This window comes from Pygocentrus nattereri, chromosome 4 (genome assembly GCF_015220715.1).
Source record: "Pygocentrus nattereri isolate fPygNat1 chromosome 4, fPygNat1.pri, whole genome shotgun sequence".
In the NCBI taxonomy this organism is placed as follows: Eukaryota; Metazoa; Chordata; class Actinopteri; order Characiformes; family Serrasalmidae; genus Pygocentrus; species Pygocentrus nattereri.
The window spans coordinates 9,436,044-9,457,338 of NC_051214.1; the positions used below are offsets into that span (position 1 = coordinate 9,436,044).

Below are 21,295 nucleotides of genomic sequence, written 5' to 3' on the forward strand. Positions count from 1 at the left end.
AATTCGTACGCTGATGTTTTCTTTTTTGTTCCAGGCTTCGGTAGTGGCCTGTTTATTTGGATTGAAAATGGATGGTAGGGAATGTGCAAAGCTGTGCTGCATGAACCATCAGAAGTTCACTCTTTCAATACTACAACAAGGTACACAACTCAATACTCTAACTTTCTGTTAGAGCTGGGCGATATGGCCAAAAATGTTGTCACGATAAAAAAAATTCATATCATTCGATATCAATACCCATCCATCCATCCATCCATCCATCCATCCATCCATCATCTTCCGCTTCTCCGGGGTTCGGGTCACGGGGGCAGCATCCTAAGCAATGAGGCCCAGATCTCCCTTTCCCCAGCCACTTCCACTAGCTCTCCAAGGGGGATTCCGAGGCGCTCCCAGGCCATCTGGGCAATATAGTCACGCCAGCGTGTCCTGGGTCTTCCCCAGGGTCTCCTCCCAGGTGGACTTGCCTGTGACACCTCCCAAAGGAGGCGTCCAGGAGGCATCCTAACCAGATGCCCGAACCACCTCAGCTGGCTCCTCTCGACGTCAAGAAGCAGCGGCTCTACTCCTAGTCCCTCCCGGATGACTGAACTTCTCACCCTCGATATCAATACATATCGAGAAATGTCAAATCACTACTTCTTTCAAGTTTGAAGGCTGATTTTTGCTCCTGGGTAGCTAATTGCTGTTTTAAACTATCCTAACACGCCAAACAATCTCCAAACAATGGAACATTTAACAAGTCTGTCATGGGAGACCCGGAGAAAGGGTCTGGTGAGCTGTTCTCTATCCCGTTACAAATGCTAAACAAGTGGCCAACAAGAGTGCTAAACTTTTTTTTCTCAACAACATCAACTGCCGTACTGCCATCAGTCCTTCCACATATCACAGTATTCAGACACAAGCTAGCAGACAACTGGACTTCTCTATTCTATCTTAGTGTTTGAGGGGTGAACCGCAATATATCTATATCCACTCAAACAGGGAATAACTCCATGTTTAAGACATTGCTAAAGTATATTTGGCGAGTAATTTTACTCATGAACCCCTCCGCCCCCAGTCATGTCGAAAAACTCGGAGGTGCGCCCTCTCCTGGCGACAGCAGAGTAGTGTCGCTTTCCTTGCAGTAGAAAATGCCACCAGGGCTGTCACTGAACATGGAAGTGTGAGAATGGTGTATTATATTGAAAATTTATCGAACCTTTCTTAGCGCTCTATCAAGGAAAAGATATATCACTATAATTATCGTTATTGTTTTATCGCCTAGCCCTACTTTCAGTACTATCAATTCTTAATTTGAAGGACCTACACCACGGAAAATTAGATTTCCATCTCTTTTTTAAGACTACAGTTTGGTGTAGTATGTAAACACTGGAAAAAAGTTTCACAATGTACCGTTCACTCTCCAGTCCATACAGTCCTAGCTCAGCTCTTGTTTTTGTGATGTCACAAAACCAACATATGTACATATATTCAGTCTACAGCAGTCATGCTGAAGTTATAAGAAGTGTTTCAGCCTGGGCTGCTTTTGGAAAGAGGCCCAATACAGGCCAGCCAATCAGAACAAAGCTCTATTTGCATATATCAAGTGACAGTAACCAAAACAGCCTGCGGATAGTTCTGGTCCTAAAATCTGACTGGCTGAGCCGTGTTGAAAGCTGTTGTAACATCCACAATACTCACACCTGTGACCACCTCACAACAACTGAATTATGTATCACTACGCCACAACACGAAAAACCCCTTGTGCTGTTAATGGAATAATCTTTGACTCTTATGCTGCTCACAGGGACCACTGATGAAGCTGTACTGTTGTGTACTGATGAAGCAAGAACCATTTTCAGTTTAAACTAAGGGGCTGGCAACTAGCTAGTGAGCTACTGAAAAGGCTAAACGATCATTAATATCAAAGGCTTGAATTAAAGTACTTACAGTATGATTAACTGTACTATACAAGTCTAAAAATTACTTTATTTATGAATTTATTACACTGTTCAAACGTCTGTGTTTCAGTCAGAAGTAGCATCAAGCCCAGGCTGAATCCCAAATGCCTCTGTACCCCCTAAATAGTGCACTAGCTAGGAAAGTTAAGAAATTCTACAGCCAATTCCTCTACAGCCAAATCATCATTTATCATGTATGGATGCAAGTCCAAAATGGGTGCAGGTTCCAGTACTTAAATTCCTACGTAGTGCACTATGTAGTAAGCAGGGAGCCATTTGAGATTCAGCCCTAGCAAAAGAAGAGTGCACCGTTGAACCGATGCTACATAAGAGTCACGGTGGTAATTTGGTGACCAGTACTTATGAAGCGAACGTTTTTTGCATTAAACAGTGCTGTTTTATCACATGTTCACTCTTATATGACTTAGGCTTTGCATCGTGCCTAACAACACCCTTTCCCGTGATACAATCACAGTACCGTGTGGCCTCTCATGGCTGATTTTATTTTTAAACAAAATCTTGAATAGTTTTCTGCATAAACACTGGCTGTTTATCTGTTTTACTTTTCAACAAATCAATTGTGATACACATTACATCAGTAGCCAAAGGTCTGGTATTGTGACAACCCCGGCGTAAGGAGGTAGCTATCCATCAAGAAATAAGCAAACACGGCTTTATGGATACGGTTTCCTCAATCTGACAATAACTAATGATTCTATATTGCACAGGGTTGCTGGAGTAATTGTCTCTTGTCAGCAAGCCAGGCATAATTACAAGTGGCTCTGGTTGAGATCAAGGTCTCTCTCTCTCTCTCTCTCTCTCTCTCTCTCTCTCTCTCTCTCTCTCTCTCTCTCTCTCTCTCTCTCTCTCTCTCTCTCTCTCTCTCTCTCTCTCTCTCTCTCTCTCTCTCTCTCTCTCTCTCTCTCTCTCACACACACACACTGTCTCTCTGTCCGCATGCCCTTGCAGTCTCTCGCTCCACTGTGTGTCTCTGTCACGATCCCTGTCACTGAACATACATCATCACTCCCTCATCTCCTCCACTTCATCCCTGCATCTGTCCATCCCTCCTTCATCCTTCTGTCTTTTGCCTTTTCAAAGGACAAAGGATGAGCACGGCTGCAACATCGTATCTGAGATCTGAGACATGAGACCCCATTATATTTGTTGGTTTTTACAAAGAACCACCCGACGCAGGGCTGTACAAAGGGCTAGGACAAACAAACCCTGTGTGAATACAGAACAGATTATAGTGTGAGAACGATGTGTGCACCCATGTAGCTTCACCATCCAATTATCAGTGATATAATATATGTACTATTCCCATTACTTGGTGTGTGCAATATCAACCAGCTGGCCAAGCCATCTCCTTGGTTGTAGTCATGTCAACAGTGTAACAGGTTTCCGTGTCTATGGTAGTTGTAGTTCATCAGGTAATGCCAGCACTAGGGAATGAATTGAAATGTTTGTAAATGAAGAGTTTGACAGACTAGTTGTTCAGCTTGAAGCTGAAATATTCTGAAAAAATGAAGCTGAAAGACGTATTTGCATTTAGAAACTTCTTCTACCGCCTTCGCTAACTTTAACCTATACACAGATCAGGCATTACATTATGACCACCTCCTTGTTTCTATAATCAGGGGTCCTGACCACTGAAGAACAGGGTAAAAGGGGCTAACAAAGTATCAGAGAAACAGATGGACTACAGTCTCTAACTGTAGAACTACAAAGTGCAGCTATACAGTAAGTAGAGCTAATAAAATGGACAATGAGCGTAGAAACAAGAATGTTATGCCTGATCAGTGTATAACTGTTCAAAATTAAGCGACTGATTTAAGTCACATACTAAATAATACCTTTAGGTAATGAATAATTTGCTCTCAGCTTTGCTCCTGCTGGTGTGGGTTTCCTCTCTTCTGCACACAAAAGCTAATTGAGTGCTAACCCTCACAACCTTACAATAAAACTATTATGTTACAAAATGACCATCAAAATTCATAACTTTTACATCATGCTTCTCTTTTTAAAACCCTTTTAGAAGCAGTTTTGGGCAGTTTTCTAAGCGATAAACTGTATCACCTGCAAGTTTTCTAACATCAGTAGTACCTGCTCAGAAAACGCATAGCAATGCACAGCATCTCAAGCTGTAAGAAAATAGCTTTGAAGCCATCTCGTGTAGCCAAATGTGTGGGCCTCTATGTGTGAGGGTACCTGCATTGTACTTACAGTAAAACACCAAGACTATCAGACTCAGCTAACCCCTATTAATGACTGCAGTCAGTATGCACTTTATGGCAAATTGTATTTCATGGCTGCTTGAGCATGAAAGAAAAATCTTGTTTGGAAGACCCATAAAAATAGTTCATTAAAAAAGGTCTAGTACGTCTTTTCTCAGGCATGTGCAGACAGCGATACAGCAGTTAAATACGACCAATTCTCCTGGGGGGATGAAGAAAAGAGAGAAAGAAAGAGAAAAGAGAGAGAGAGAGAGAGAGTTAGAAAGAACGACACGCACTGCTTCCTGCCACCAGAGAGTCTTGCTTGCTGGGTTAATAATGTTACTACAGCATGTGCAAAACTCCACTGCTGTATCACCAGTTTCATTTATCAGACTAAATGTGTGAAAAACTGTCAAATCTTCATCAAACACCTGACAGAAATGTCAACGTGTCACATTAAATGCTCTTACAAGGTTTCACATGGTGCCAATGTGAAAAAAGAAAAGTAAAAGAATAGAGGGAATCCTTGCGTGACTTTTATTATTTATCATACTCCATTGCTAACCATGCCATCTGAGAATCTGCAACCACAAATTATGAGCTGTAGGAAAATTGCTGCCAAATAATCTGTCAAATTATTCCCACCGAGCTAAGTACAGCACGGCAAACACACCGGCCCGAAATTACACGGTCTCGCAATGAGAGGGCCGTCCAGCCAAGCACCACAGCAAAAATCAAGGAAACCTAAGGAGTCGCCGCATGAGCGCAAACCACTACGCTCAATTACAAATGCCATGCCATCATATCGAAGCATGTCTTTAAATACTGAAAATTTTCACTTGACTCTGAGAAGGTTGTGAATGGAGAGGTAAGTCATGTATTGGAAGACTCCTCAGGCTGGAAGGAGGCCTGACCCCTTAACTAATTTGATTCTGGTCAAACATTCCATGAGGCTCTGGCTCTAGAGACGTGACTAAGCGCTAGTTAACTCTGCAATGTGATCTCAGACTTAATAGGCCTGTTTTCCAGACTGTTCCTGGACTAGACTCACTCACTCACTTCCGCTAGCCACTTATGCTGACCAGGGTCATGAATGCTCCTGGCACTGGTACATCCAAGACAGCTCATCAGTCATGTGCTGCTGTCCAATACTATACCTCTAAATTCTTCTCAAAAAAGTAATGAAAAAGCTTCAATTGATTCAAATTTTTACACAACTATTTCTAAGTTGCACTTCACAGTTAAGTAAACCATGTTCTACTATTCCACTAGCAACATTAGTAGCTAGTATTTTTCATATCAATACTGTTGAAACAAAACCTTGTAACTCCATTTTTGTTATTTTCCACTTTTTGACAATCTGAAAATACCTGCTGTCCTTTACATTGTGTGTAAATTTCATGATGACTGGAACAAAAGAAACAACCCAAAATTACTTGGGAAAAAAGTCGGGTTCCACTGACTTACATTAAAAGTAAAGCAGGTTTTTTTCTTCTCCTGTAAAGTTGTCATTTTGGAGATACAAGGTTTTGCTCCAACAGAAGCAACATATTGAATCATTCTACGTAGACTGCAAAAACAGCAGGCTAAAAATGAACGCTAACAAATGCAAATGTTCAACAGCTGTCATACTAAAGCCAGCTGTCTGGCCAGCTAGTGGCTAATGGAAGTGATTCTGCTTACCAGTCTTGAGCTAATCAGTAGGACCAACTTTGCAACCATCCAAGAGACCACGATTTATTTCATTGTCTTGTCTGTGAGGTTTCAAAGGGGAAATGTATAATTTGACATCATCATTGGGGCTTTGATTATTTCATGAAACGTGTTTTGTAAAACTGACATGTGTCTTAGAGTTGATCAAGGTTCTAAACTCCAGATGTACCATTGTACCATGTACCTCTAGAAGAGCTGCTTGCAATATACTCACAACAGCATTTTCAGAAGGTTTCACAAAATGAGTACAAGTGAAATTTAGTTTCAAGTAAGCAAATAATCTTGCATAAAGGTTTCAATATGTCTTACCGGCCTGGCTGGTAGCGATGCTAACGGCAGCGAAGAGTCGCTGGGTGCGACTAAGGTCCGAGACGCCGTTGACGGCCTCTACTTCAAAGGTGTAGTTGGCGTGTGCCAGCAGTTCACTGATGGTGATGTAGGTATCAGTCAGGCCGCTCTGCTGCGGCGTGAAAGCCACGTTTCCACCGCACGGGACGCACTCCTCTGGCTCCCAACTGCAGCGTCGGCAGATAATCCGGTAGGTAACATCGTTGCGGCCTCCAGTGTCGGCCGGCGGGCTCCACTCTAGAGTGACGGTGGTCTGGTTGATGTTGTAGACCAGGTTCTGAGGAGCTGAAGGGGGCCCTGCAGAAAGGAAAGAGTCGGAGAAAGAAAGAGAGATGAGAGAAAGAAAGAGAGGGAGAGGATGAAGAAAAAAGAGAGAAGAGAGAAGAGTTATGTAACCACACGACAAGAAGACTGACAGTGACACTGGGTACTCTCACTGGATTATTCCTCTCCTCTCTCTCCTGCTGTATTAACCTGCCATGGGGACCTGCAGAATCCAGCCCCCTGGCAAATACTGACACGCAATTATACTGTAACCCAGATACTCCGAGATGTTCCAGAATGCAGAGGGAGTCGGACTTGAGAGCTGCCAAGGTCAGAACAGACAGGGAAGAGACATGCCGGTTGAACAACTCAATAACGAGCTTCAAGATTCACTTTTAGGGAAAAGGCATGGGAAAAAAAACACTTTTACCATTAACATCTTCCTTTTCCGGCCAAACTCTTGGCTGAGTAGGTATATTAATTAGCAGACGGAACGGATAACGAGCTTCACGTGTAACGATTAGGAGAGAGGAGAGCAGTAAAAGTTTATGTTTTTGACAGATGATGGGACGAGAAGTCTAAATCGAAACCAAAATTTATGAGCGGAAATTAAAAGTGAGTTATGGAGTTAACAGCAGTGGCCATGACGGACTCAAATGGGATACAATAACCAGCTGCCCTCAAAGGGGAAAACAAAGTGTCATCTCTTTATCCTGCACAATACTAGACACCCAAGCACATCTCATAAAAAATTACTTATACTCATCCACCGTTATCCTCCTACAGCCAACAGACCCATGATTCCATCACAATAATGTTTTTCGAGCTGTTTCACGACCTGTTCTGTATCCTCTTTATTAATGCTTGATTTATGGTGAGTTTAGGAATAGGGGTGTCCAGAATGAGTAGGTTGTTAACCATGGCATTTATTAATGGACTTAAATTTAATATCTTACGGCTATTTTCAACCACAGTGCTCTATTTATGCCATTTCTGTAGAAGTGAAATAAACACACCAGTTGTTTTTCAGTGAAGAACCCTGAGGGCTTTCTAGGCCTTTAGAGAATGCTTGTAGTTTTCAGTGCAGAATCACTGTGCTTGTATTAAAACTATGCAAATATTGCAGTAATACTCATAATTCATTAAGTTTGTGGTTGTAAACAAATTATGAAGCATACAATAGAAAATTGCTCAACCCTTTTTTTTTATGGTATCTAGCAAAATACAGCCAGGTGAGCTTGGTTTGCGTAGCTGGACATTACATAAACTACCAATCTAATTATGAAGCAACAATGGAGTCAACAAATCATTTTTGAGTTACAACAGGTGGAACCAATTTTGTGAGAAAATCTGGCCGCTAGGCCTTCGGAAAGTTCTAGATATCTCACTTACTGTGAATACAATTAGCAGTACATTCAGGTTTCAGCTAGCAGTTAGGAACGCAATACAGCAGTGGCAGCTCTACGGCAAGACCACTATGAAAGTCCTACTACATACAAGGTACGTTACAAGCTCCTAATGTAACATATAATAGTCGCTGAAACAAAACCTCACATCTCCAAATTTATAACTTTACAAGAGAAAAAAAACCTTCTTTACTTTTAATGTAAGTCAATGGAACTAGACAATTTTCCAATTCATTTTTAGCCAATTCTTTTAGTCCATTTATCATGGAATTTCCAAACAATGTAAAGGTCAGCAGGTATTTTCAAGTTATGTCAAAAACTTAAAAATGACAAAAATGAAAATAGGAGATGGTTTTGTCCTGACAGCAGAGATATGTAATCAAATGTCTGTGTTTAATCTAAAAGTGGCATGCGTGCCAGGGAAGCACTGACGTAGTATTAGAAATCCCATAAGAGAGCTAGCTGATTTTCAAGGCCATAACTGAAGGCCTAGCTCTAACAGTCGCTGTCCTTCGCTGATGTTGAAGTGGATTAAACATCTATGGTGTGAAACATTTCGTCAAAGTGGAAGCGACCAGCCACTTTTTCAACTACAAGCTTTCACTGAAACATGGATAAATGAGCAAGCTGCAAGTTCAGAGCATGCAGTGTGTGGTGATAAAAGGTGAAATAAAGTGGGAGCACTCTGAGATCTTGGGCTGGAGTTCTGGGTGGCTTCAGCTCGGAGCTAGAATACCCGATGGTATATGGTAGAGCTGAGGAACAGGGAGGACATGAGGTGGTGATGGGGATCGTGAACACTTATAAAACAGATACTTTGTAGGGTGTCAGATTGCAAAATTGGATTAGTGGGGTTTAAGTCACGATCCTTCCCCTTAAATTTCACTTAAGCCATATCACCGTTAGTCAAACTTACATATCTCACCAGTATAGTTACTTCAATTTGATTATGTGGCCATAGTCTCTACCAAAGCACAAATATCGAATAGGTCTTTTTGGGTGTACAGGCCTCAATGCAAACTCGCACTAGCTCTAGCGGTATGTCTTGTCCCCTCAGGCAGGTGCCTGGGCCCTGAAACCTGACACATTTACTACCAAAACACTATCCATATGCATGAGGGCAAAAAGCAGTCTGCAGAATGACGGGGCCGGACAATACGGCACTTAAAGTGTGCCCCTCATTAAGACTAATGGTGCACACTCTCTTTCTCTCTCTCTCTCTCTCTCTCTCTCTCTCTCTGTCTCTCTCTCTGTCTCATACACATACAAATACAGCCTTCCATATTCATAAGGAGAAGAGAGAGGGGAAAAAGCATGATGGTATAAGATGAAAGGGCCACCTGTGGCAAGCATAGAGGGGAGGGCTATGTCTAACTCTTTTTGCATCTTTCTCGCTCTCTCTCACAACCTCACCCTACAGATGCTAATGATGTCCCTCCTACTTCATTGTCTGTTGGAGACACACACAAACACTTCACCTCCTGGGACGTGTTTATCTTGCATCTCCATGGTTACCTGTAATGATAGCAGCGATGGCTCTGGTACAGCAGCCACCTTGCTTTTGGATCTGGAGTGGCAAAGATGAAGGGACTGATTGCCTGTAAATAAACAACTCATACATAGTTGATTCAAGAGCCACTTCAGCATCTCCCTGAGAAATCGCACAGATAGAGTTAATCCAGGCAAGTGATAATACAGTCACCTGCGGTTAGATCCCTTTAATAAGTGATTCATTTTGCAATTCGCGGCTAATGAAAACATGCGGTCAGACTAAAGTACACAAAAGAGCTGTGGCTATATGTGGAAGACCCAAAGCCCCGGACGACTGCTTCCTATCCGGTCTCGGCAGCTTCCTGGTTAGCTCTTTCTTCTCCTGCTCTGCTGTGGGGAAACCTCTCCTGTTCAACAATGCAAAGCACTGCCTATTCGTTTGCATTCTCTCTCTCTCTCTCTCTCTCTCTCTCTCTGTCCCTTGTTTCTCTCTTTAGTTTTCTTCCATTTCCCCTCCTTTCTATCTTTTTCTCCATCCTCTCTTCCTCATCTCTCCTTTTCTCCTTCTCTCCATTTCGTTCTCCCTCTCTTCTACCTATATTTCTTTCTCCCTCTCCCTCTCCCTCTCTCTCTATTCTTTCTCAATTTCTTCTTCTTTCCATCTTTTACACTTTCTCTCCCTTCCCTCCTCTTTCCTCTCCCTTTTCTCACTTAACACTTTCTTGCTCTCTCCCCCTTTCCCTTTCTCTTATATTCCTTCTTCCTTCTCTCTCTCTCTCTCTCTCATTCTCTCTGTCTCTCTCTCTCTCTCTCTCTCACTCCTCACACAAAACTTTCATTTCACGGATTAATCTTCCATTGCCTTCGTTGGTTGTGATGTCTCAATCACACGCTGCTTGAGTGTCTGTGAGAGTGTGTGAGCATGTGTGTGTGTGTGTGTGTGTGTGTGTGTGTGTGTGTGTGTGTGTCACTACAGGGTGCTGTTAGGTTGATTCTGGAGGAGCGAGGCTGAGTGAACCTGTGATTTCTGATGGTGCTGAAGAGCCATGAATTACGCATTCTGTACCAAACACCACGCCGCGCCAAGGATTCAGGATGTGCTTAAACACACACACACACACACGCACACACACACACACACACACACACACACTGGCAGTAATCTCTCTGCTACCATGGAAATGGTCAGAAAGGGGTGTTAGAGCATTTTGTTTTTCTTTCTTTCCTATTCATAAACATCATGTACTTATGTGTCTCCACACCACACATTCTTTCTACATGACAATAAAGGGGCTCTTTGGAGGAAAGCCATTAAAGAACCTCTCACTAAGCCGCTACCATGATTACTCTTTAAAAGGATGCTTCTTCAAGGATTCTTCAGTAATGAAAATGGTTCTATATAGAACCACGGACACTCAAAGAACCCTCTGCATGTTTAAAGTGTTCTTTGCTTGGTAAAGGGATTCATCAGATTGATGAAAAACATGTGGATATGGTTCTTTACAGAACCTTTTTTTGAAAAGGGCTCTGCTACTGTTACCATGTCAAGCTTGACGGGATTGTTGTCTGCACTGCTATAGTGAGCAACCGTCTGCGCCCCAATTTTCAGGGTTAAAGTGGGGTGAATTAGCAGAATTGGGTTACATTTCAGACCATGTATTGTTAAAACTGTGTTGGAAACATCAGCAGAGCTGTATTTTACTGCAATAGAGAATTTTTAAAAATATTTTTACCTAAGCATCTACTTCTGCTGTTGAGCCGCAACAATGCAGTAAAAGGGCTGCATGTTGCTAACCCCTGGTCTAGTGCATTCTGGGTATTGTAGTGAGAGCACACTCATGGACAAAAGCAAAACAGGGTGCGGTGCTGCGCTACAGAATATTACATAACATGACAAACATCATCAACTGCTAGTTTTAGGCCCTTTTAATGTTAAACCTTTCAATTAATGTTTCTTCAAACAACTGTTTCTGTAAAAGAAATATATACGCATGAAGCACCTTTTTAAACTTCAAAGAACCTAAAGAAGTGGTTCTACACCATTTAAAGCTTTTTTTCTAGAACCATACGCACAAGCCAAGAGCCATTTAAAGAGCTTTATTTTTAAGATGAAGACTATTCTTGAAGGAAGACGATCTCGCTGGAGGCTCATACTTTTTCACCCTGTGCTTTCCAGTGGCAGAATGTTAATTAGGTCATCTGCTGATCCTGAGTGTGTGTGTGTGTGTGTGTGTGTGTGGGAGGGGGGGTGTTGGGGGGGTTCTGCGTGTGTGCTGCGCCTAGACTTAAGGCTTAACTCTGGAATGCTGTTCAGAGCTGGGCTTGGCTGTCCCGGCCCTGCTCCGCCTATTAGAAGTCAAGTCACTAATTAAGCATGGCTAAGCAGGGAAAGCTGGCCAGTTCCCTTCAAATGGCACTGAAATCAAGCAGGCAGTAATCCCTAATCTACTAAAGGTGGCGTCTGAACTCTGGCCTCTCTGCTACAGTGCCAGAGGGAAAATAGGACAGAGAGGCTGAAGCTGGGCTGCTGTCCCATAGTAACTGCTGGCAAGGTGGAAGTATCGAGGACAAGTCAACTAGTTTCAGTGGCCAGTTCAATAGAGGAGGGAAAGTGGGGGCTGGAGGTACCCCCACCCGTCTGATTCACACTGAAATTCCGATTCAGATTCATTCGGCTTTGCTGGCATGAAGTGTAATTAACAACCGCTGCCAAAGCAATGAAAGGAATGGTTAATATTAATAGTGATAATACTGTCAATGCCAACAATAGATACTCTCTCTCTCTCTCTCTCTCTCTCTCATTCTCTCTCTCTCTCTCTCTATCTCTTTCTCTCTATCTCTTTCCCTCTCTCTATTTCTCTCTCTCTTTCTCTCTCCTCTCTCCCTTGCTTTAACTTTCTCTTTAACTCTTTGTTCCCCACCTCTCCTATTCTCTCTTTCCTTTCTCTCTTTAACTCTCTCCTCCTCAGCCCCCTCCTCATTCTATTATGTCTCCATCTTTCTTATTACCTCTTTCGTGCATTTTCTCTCTCTATCTTTCTTACTTTATTTCTCTTCATTTTATCTCTATTTAACTCTCTTCCCCTTCTTTCACTCTCACCTTCACTCTGTGCTCTCTTCTTTTCTATTTCTTTTACACTTTCACTTTATTTCTCTCTCTTAACTCTCCCTGCTTCCTCTCTCTCTCTCTCTCTCACTCTCTCTCTTTCTCTCTCTCTTACTGTATAACTGTTTCACTCTTCCTCCGTCTATCACTCTCACTCTCTTTCACCAGTCATGCTCTTCTTTTCTCTCTATGTCTTTCCCTCTCTCTCCTTAATGCCTACTCTTGTTCCTCCCTCTGTGTCTGTCTGTCTCTCACTTCCTCTCTCTTTCTCATTCTCTCTTCCCCTCTCTCCTTTCTTTCTCTCTCTCACTTTATTATTGCCCACTTCCCTCTTTGTACTCTTTGTCTTCTTCTCTCTCACTTTATCTTTCTCGCTCTCTTCCCTCTCTCATCTCTTTCCCTCTCTCACTTTATCTCCCTCTTCCCCCTTTTTTTCTTTCATTCTCTCTTCCCCTCTCTCACTTTATTTCTCTCTACACTTTTCTGTCTCATAATTCTCTTCTTCCTCTCTCTCTCTCTCTCTCTCTCTCTCTCTCTCTGTCTTTCTTTCTTCTTCTGTCTACCACTCTCACTCTTTCACTGATTTCATGCTCTCTTCTCTAACTTTCCTTCCCACTTTCTCCCTACTCTCTGATTCTCTCATTCACCATTCACTCACCCACTTTTCCCTCCCTCTATCCACTCTTCCCACCTCTCTCTCTTTCTCTCTCTCTCTGCCCTTTTGAGACCCTGCATAGTGCCAGCTTCTGTGCACAGCTGTTGCATGATTGATGTTGTCTGTAAAACCTGTCATCAGCTCCCTTCTTCCCATCCAGGTTGAAAAATAAATTAACCCCCCCCCCCCCCCCCCCCCCCAACCTCCCCCAAACCATCAAATGGAACAGAGGCCTCTCGATATATCCCATTAGCTCACAGTGCTGCCTGAGACTAAGGGGGAAAATGTGTGCCGTGCCGGCGGGATTATTTGGCGCCGAGCCAAAATACACACCCACAAAAGATATTTCTGAACAGCTTTAGTGTTGTTTATGTTTTGTTTTTGTTTTTTTTCTTTTCCATTTGAACAATGGCGTGCCTTTCCCTTTGTCCGCTGCCGGAGAATCTCAGCCGTCTGCCTTTTTGGTCCCGCAATCTGAATTTTATTGCGCTGCTTCTTAATCCGTGTTCTGAAGAATGGAGTTTTTGTGTGTGTGTGTGTGTGTGTGTGTGTGTGTTTGCGCGTGTCTGTTTGTCTAAGGCCTAAGGTTCTTTAGGCTTACACACGTTCATTTAAAAAGCTGTCTATCTGGATGTTTATTCAGCAGATGTAAATTCGCCTCCAATTACCGGCGAGGCTCCCACGGCTCTAAATCCCCCAAAGAAAATCTTCATCCCAGACAATTCACACGGCCACAATAACTTAATCCAGAGATAATTAAGATAAAACTTTTCGAGAGCGCACTGTAACGTGGCACGTAACTTTGTGAACCGACACAATTTAGGGTGTCGGGCTCCGCGGCAAATGGTTCGAGCTAATGGTCGGGATTTTAAATCTCTTACTCTTGTGACAGACGAACAGTACATTAAGCCTTCATGCCATGAAGTGTATTGTCACCATCTTTCACTGGTAGGATTTAGTAGGATGTGGACAGAAGTAAAAGTAAATGTACACTACACTGCTAAAAATATTCACTCACCCATCCAAATCACTGAATTCAGGTGTTAAAATCACTTCCATGGCCACATGTCTGCTTCTACAGACATTAGTGAAAGAATGGGTCGCTCTCAGGAGCTCAGTGAATTCCAGCGTGGTACCGTGATCAGACGCCACCTGTACAGTCCAGTCGTGAAATTTTCTCACTACTAAAAGTTCCACAGTCAACCCTCAGTGGTATTATAACAAAGTGGAAGCGACTTGGAACGACAGCAACTCAGCCACGAAGTGGTCGGCCACATAAAATGACAGAGTGGGGTCAGCGGATGCTGAGGAACATCGTGTGCAGAGGTCACCAACTTTCTGCAGAGTCAATCACTACAGACCTCCAAACTTCATGTGGCCTTCAGATTAGCTCAAGAACAGCGTAGAGAGCTTCATGGAATGGGTTTCCAAGGCAGAGCAGCTGCATCCAAGCCTTACATCACCAAGCTCAATGCAAAGTGTTGAATGCAGTGGTGTAAAGAGCCGAAACTGGACAGCAGTGGAGACGTGTTCTCTGGAGTGACAAATCGCGCTTCTCCTTCTGGTAATCCGAAGGATGATTCTGGGTTTAATGGTTGTCAGGTGAACGGTACTTGTCTGATTGTAAAGTGTAAAGTTTGGTGGAGGGGGGATTATGGTGTGGGGTTGTTTTTGTGGAGTTGGGCTCGGTCCCTTCCTGTTCCAACATGACTGTGCACTAGTGCACAAAGCAAGGTCAATAAAGACATGGATGAGTGAGTTTGGTGTGGAAGAACTTGACCGGCCTGCACAGAGTCCTGGCCTCAACCCGATAGAACACCTATGGGATGAATTAGAGTGGAGCCTGCGAGCCAGGCCTTCTCGTCCAACATCAGTGTCTGACCTCACAAATGCGCTTCTGGAAGAATGATCAACAATTCCCATAAACACACTCCTAAACCTTGTGAAAAGTCTTCCCAGAAGAGTTGAAGCTGTTATAGCTACAAAGGGTGGACCAACATCATATTAAACCCTATGGATTAAGAGAGAGCACAATCGCCCTTGATCTCTGGGTGGGTCAAGGTGTAGCAAGGTGTCATAAGGTAAGCCTCTCTAATTTGCTATTAGCTCTTTTTCCCCCAACATTGACAATGGCTTACTAGCCAATCATCACCGATTCCCAGGTCTAGCTATACATCTATAAACAGTAGCATGGCAGATGAACTTTGTCTGTTCTTGTGTCCATGTTTATAGATAATAATATGCCACACAGTATCAGAAACCACATAAGCATCAACTGGACGTTGAGGAACAGTGACCATACATGCAGTTTGCACAATGCTTACTGGTGGGTAGAACCTACATTATTAGCTACATAGATATTGGCCACATTTGCTACCTTTTAGCACAAAACTGAGGAAGCAGACTTCTGAGAGATCTGGAGAAATACAAGGGACAGAAAATATGGAAGTAATGCACAAACTTTCACTGAACTATTGCTTTAACACAGCAGAAGCCACTGAAAGAAAGGAGAAGACATGGTTTCCCGCCCTGTCTGGCACGTGTGTTTTGCCCTTGATCCACAAAAGAAGCAAAGTGGCTGTTTTCATAGCCAGGCACGGAAACCATAGTCCAGCCAAGATTGGGCGAGCGAGGGATCTTTTGCACACAAAAAGCGAGAGAGAAGGAGAAAGAGGCTTTCCCACGTTCCTATGTATTTGGTATAGTGGGTAACAATTAGATAAAACTGCTTACAATGTGTTCCTGTCTTTTGATTCAGTCATAAATGAAGCTGGCATGTGGGTGGGAAATGTTCCGGGTGTGGGCTTGAAGAAAATAAAGAGAAAAACAAAGGGTAAGTGAGAAAGAGAGGGAGAACAGTTTGAGCGGCCTCTGTTAAATCAGGCTGCTGATCAGTTGAATCTTTGGCCCATCCCATACACTAAAACCTTGTTTGTTCTAGGGAATGCACACCATCACAGTGCGATCAGGAGCGAGCTTGTTCAGAGTGTTATTTTGTTCGTTGCTTTTTTTTGGTTTTTCTTTGTGGGTTTTTTTTTTTTTTTTTTTTTACTGCCCACCTAGCGTGACTCAAAAAGACAAGTGTCTCGGGGGAGTGCTTGTTACATTTGTCACTGAATTTCAATGTAGAATCAAGGTTGAGAGTATTTCAGTCTAAGAAGGCTGAACGTCTCCTCTAAACCATCTCTCTTTTCTCTTCTTCAGCTGTCTTCTTCTCTCCACCTCTCTTTTTCACTATTTCATGTTTATCCTCTTTTTATATAAGCGCACGGAGGGAAAAACACCCCATGGTTCTTCATGAATAAACCTGTTTCGTGGAGGATTAAGAGGCATGTGAACCCCTCCTATCAACAAACCAGCATTTCCCTCCCTCTCTCTCTCTCTCTCTCTCTCTCTCTCTCTCTCTCTCTCTCTCATTCTGCTTGTGTAAACAAGTCATCAATGGCTGGTGTGCAATTGCTGCACTTGCCATAACAAATGAAAGTTGGGGGGGGCAGGGGTTGGCATGGGATAAAAAAAAAAGAAAAAGAGCAGAAGAGAGCAAAGGAGATGAGATAAAATAGGAAATAAGAAGAGAACAGAAGAAAAAAATTAAAAGGACAGAAGGGAAAAGAAAGACACAAGAAGAGAAGAGAAGAGAAGAGAAGAGAAGAGGAGTAAAAACAAGAAGAGAAGTAAAAAACAAGAAGAGAAGAGAGGAGAAGAGTAAAAAGATGTTAGACGAGATGTAAGAAGAGAAAAGAAAAGACAAGATGTTAGAAGAGAAGAGATGTGAGAAAAGAAAAGTAGTAGAATGAGGAGAGATTTTAGAAGAGAAGAGAACAGATGTTAGCAGAGAAGAGATGTTTGAAGAGAAGATGTAAGAAGAGAAGATAAAAGAAGAGAAAAGACAAGATGTTAGAAGAGAAGAAAAAAGAAAAGAAGAGAAAAGACGAGATGTTAGAAGAGATGTTAGAAGAGATGAGAAGTAGAAAGAGAAGAGAATTGAAGAGAAAAGAAGAGAAGCAAAGAGATGAGAAGTAGAAAGAGAAGCGAAGAGAAGTAGAAAGAGAAGAGAAGCAAAGAGAAGTAGAAAGAGAAGAGAAGCAAAGAGAAGTAGAAAGAGAAGAGAAGAGAAGTAGAAAGAGAAGAGATGAGAAGTAGAAAGAGAAGAGAAGCGAAGAGAAGTAGGAAGAGAAAAGAAGCAAAGAGAAGTAGGAAGAGAATAGATGAGTAGTAGAAAGAGAAGAGTAGTAGAAAGAGAAGAGAAGCGAAGAGAAGTAGAAAGAGAATAGATGAGATGTAGAAAGAGAAGAGAAGAGAAGAGAAGAGAAGAGAAGAGGAGTTAGGAAGGGGCGACTGGGACCTGTGGCTTCCATTTCTGACAGTAATTGCAATCTAATTTGACGGGAAACAGCAAATTGCCCCTCTGATCATTAGCTACCAGACAGACAGAGAGAGGGAGAGGGAGGGAGAGAGAGTGGATGTGATTATGAAGACATATTGGGAGAGGAGGGAGGAGCACATGTCTGATTCCGGGCTGGATGGAGAACAGATCTGAGGTTTTGGGAAGAGGGTATTTACCGCTAAGCCTGTGTGTTAGGGGATCGATCTTGAAGGTGGTGATCTGGCTGCACTGCACTGCACTGAAATGCTAAAATCAGTTAAAATCTTCAGTAACATGTTCACGTTTCAACAGTTCAATTAATTGGCTGGTTTTGTTCGGTTCAATTTATTACTGGTTTGGCTTGGTGTGTTGTTATCAGAGTTAATACTAAATCATTGTGTAAAAGGAGAATGTCACAAAGATCTGAATGAAAAATTCAGAGCGGATTAAAGTAAAACGCTGTGGAGAAACTGTTCAGAATCGCTCACAGTGGGGATGATAGGAACCAGACGTCTAATGCATCTAAAAGCTCCCTTACAGAAATTTTGGAAAAGTGGTGAAAAGCCACTTTAATACGTTTGCCTCAGGTTTACATGTATTCGGTGTATAATTCTAAATCATACCAATAGATTCAAACTGATTTGAATCGTACACTTTGAACTGAATCATTTTGTAAAAAACACAATTCAACTGGTCAGAGATAAAGAGATTTGGGTGCGTGTGTGTGTGTGTGTGTGTGTGTGGGTGTGTGCGCGCATATGCGTGACTCACGGGTGCAGGCGATGGACGGTGGGTCAGAGAGTGCCCTGTAGTATCCGTCTTCGCAGTCACATCTCCAGGAGCCCTCTCTGTCATTATAGCTGTGGGCCGGACAGCGCGAACACTGCAGATCCTGAGACGAAGATTTGTAGAAGCCACGGCCACAGGCTGAGAGAGAGAGAGTGAGTGAGAGAGAAAGAGAGACAGAGAGAGAGAGAGAGAGAGAGTGAGTTAGAGCCTCTTTCACAGTTGAGTTCACATAAAAAGAGGGCAAGGAAGAACAGATCAGCGAGCTTGTGTTCACATCTTACAACAGCTGGTGTTTGGATCAAACTGTCCCTCTGGCATCATGAGCATACTTAACAAACTCTCTCTCTTTCTCTCTTTTTCCACACACACACACACACACACACACACACACACACACACACACACACACACACACACACACACATACACACACACACACACACACACACACACACACACACACACATACACACACACACACACACAGCGCAGTAGTGTATGTTTATTTAGGACTGATCATGTTGAGTCCTCTATAAGTACCATCAAGTTTATTTTTACATGGTCTGGCTACATTTGAGAGAGAGAGAGAGAGAGAGAGAGAGAGAGAGAGAGAGAGTGAGAAAGAGAGAGAGAGAGAGACAGAAAGAGAGGGGCAAAAAGAAAGAAAGAAAGAAAGAAAGAAAGAAAGAAAGAAAGAAAGAAAGAAAGAAAAATAGAGAATGAAGGCAGATATTGAAAGAAAAAGAGGAGAGAGAACGAGAGAGAGCAAGGGCACGACCAAGAGAGAGAAAGAGAGCAAATGACACAGAGAGAGAGAGCAAAAGTGAGACAGAGAGAGAGTGAGACAGAGAGAGAGTGAGACAGAGAGAGAAAGCAAGAGAGAGAGGGAGAGAGAGGGAGAGAGTGAGAGTGAGAGAGAGAGAGAATGAGATAGAGAGGGTGAGAGAAAGTGTGAGAGAGAGAGAGAAAGTGAGAGAGAGAGAGGGAGAGAGACAGACAGAGAGGGTGAGAGAAAGCAAGAACAAGGGAGAGAGAGAGAGGGTGAGAGAAAGTAAGAGCGAGAGAGACAGAGAGAGGGTGAGAGAAAGTGTGAGAGAGAGAGAGAGAGAGAAAGTGAGAGAGAGAGAAAGTGAGAGAGAGAGAGAGAGAGAGGGTGAGAGAAAGTGTGAGAGAGAGAGAGAGAAAGTGAGAGAGAGAGTGAGAGAGAGAGAGAGAGAGAGAGAGAAAGTGAGAGAGAGAGAGGGAGAGAGAGTGAGACAGAGAGGGTGAGAGAAAGTAAGAACGAGGGAGAGAGTGAGACAGAGAGAGAAAGCGAGAGAGAGAGAGAGAGACAGAGAGAGAAAGAGAGAGGGAGACTGAGAGAGAGAGGGAGAGAGAGAGTGAGACAAAGAGAGAGAGAGGCAGAGAGAGAGAGAGGGAGACAGAGAGAGAGGGAGAGAGAGAGTGAGACAAAGAGAGAGGCAGAGAGAGAGAGGGTGAGAGAGAGTGAGACAAAGAGAGAGAGAGGCAGAGAGAGAAAGAGAGAGGGAGACAGAGAGAGAGGGAGAGAGAGAGTGAGACAAAGAGAGAGGCAGAGAGAGAGAGGGTGAGAGAAAGTGTGACAGAGAAAGTGAGAGAGAGAGAGAGAGAGAGAGAGAGAGAGAGATCCGTCCTCCAGGTGGAGTGAAAACAAAGGCAAGGTTAGTGTCGAAAATGGGCAACTTAAAGGGATTATTTCTGCGTTTCACCTTTAGGGGGGTGGGGGGTGGGGGGCGTCCCGCAGGCGGCCCTGGATCAGAGGCAAAGCTCAAATTAAGGCCGGATCGCCCGAGGCGCGGTGCAAGAACCTCCCTCACACGTCTCAATGACAACGAGTCATTTACACCCTCAATTTATTTCATCAGAGCATATGGACAACGCTTTTAATGAAGCCCCTCATAATGTGAGACCCTGTGAGTTATAGCCAGTGTAGGGGGAAAGACGCAGGGCTTACAGCTAAACTTTTAGCCCCCGTTTTTAATGCTTTATAGCATGCTGTAATTCCATTAGTGAACAGTAGCAAAGCCTTGTAGGGACTATAATGTTTCATAGACATCAATGGAATTTTCAGGGCACCTTCAGTTTTATGCCTCAAACATTTTCTACCTCGATAAGTGATTTATATCATGTACCGACGCTAAATCTAGAGCAATTTGACCCTATTTAAGGTGGGTCAAGCTTGCTGCCCTGGGTGTTACAATGCTGATTTCCTGTGTCATGGTTCAGGCAGAAGGGGGAAAAAAGGGCTATTCTGGGACTGGCAGAGCTAACTCAGCTCACACCAGCTGTTTTGGTCTTAAGAGAGAATTCGGCCCACATGATTTCACTTAAAGCCCAGAACCATGCCGGGATGTTTGGGATGCATGTTTGTGCATGCACTAAGATGCATTTGAATGATTATTACGAGGGACACATCGCTATCGGTTTTCTGTCCGGGGAGTATCCTTGTTTTAAGATCTCAATTTCATTCTTTTTCTTCTTTTTTGGAGGTGGCTGAGAAAACTGCTAAAATGCAGGGAGCGGTAGAGGCCTCACGGTTTCCTCATTTTAACACCTCGGCGCTGAGAACGGGGGCTCTGAGGAGAGAGGTATCCCCATTTCAGCTACATGAAAGCCCTGTCACTGCCTATTTAGCTCAGAGCCCCGGCCTGGTGTGAATGAGGCCGCTCTCCGGCAGCCAGAGGAGAAAGAGAGATGTGATTTTATCTCTGATATTTCTCTACCTGTGAGGACTGGAAATTGAAAGCAGGATCTCTAGTACAGGCTAAAGGATCTGGAGGCAGGAAGCATCCAGCGGTCAGAAGAGCTTCAAGCTTTTATGCCCTACATAAGACTCATTGGTATGACTTTATTTGAAGGCTGCCTACATAAGGACTTCATAACACTAACATAAGCGCTGAATATTTATGAACAGCTCATGCTATTTACATATTTTAATAAAGTAAATGATATTGTATTGATATAAGAGGCCTTAAACAAA

The 21,295-nt window shown here is 43.2% G+C and overlaps 1 protein-coding gene across 7 annotated transcripts in view; it reads right to left on the reverse strand.

Annotated features, from left to right (window-relative positions):
• Positions 1 to 21,295, reverse strand: part of epha7 (eph receptor A7) — a 119,123-nt gene that overhangs the window by 68,723 nt on the left and 29,105 nt on the right. For all 7 annotated transcript variants that reach the window (XM_037537887.1, XM_037537889.1, XM_017697737.2 and 4 more), the window contains exons 4-5: positions 18,280 to 18,435; positions 6,182 to 6,517 (exon numbers count right to left, since the gene is read on the reverse strand). In XM_037537887.1, coding sequence (XP_037393784.1) covers positions 6,182 to 6,517; positions 18,280 to 18,435 — 492 coding nt within the window. The remainder of the gene's footprint in view (positions 1 to 6,181; positions 6,518 to 18,279; positions 18,436 to 21,295) is intronic.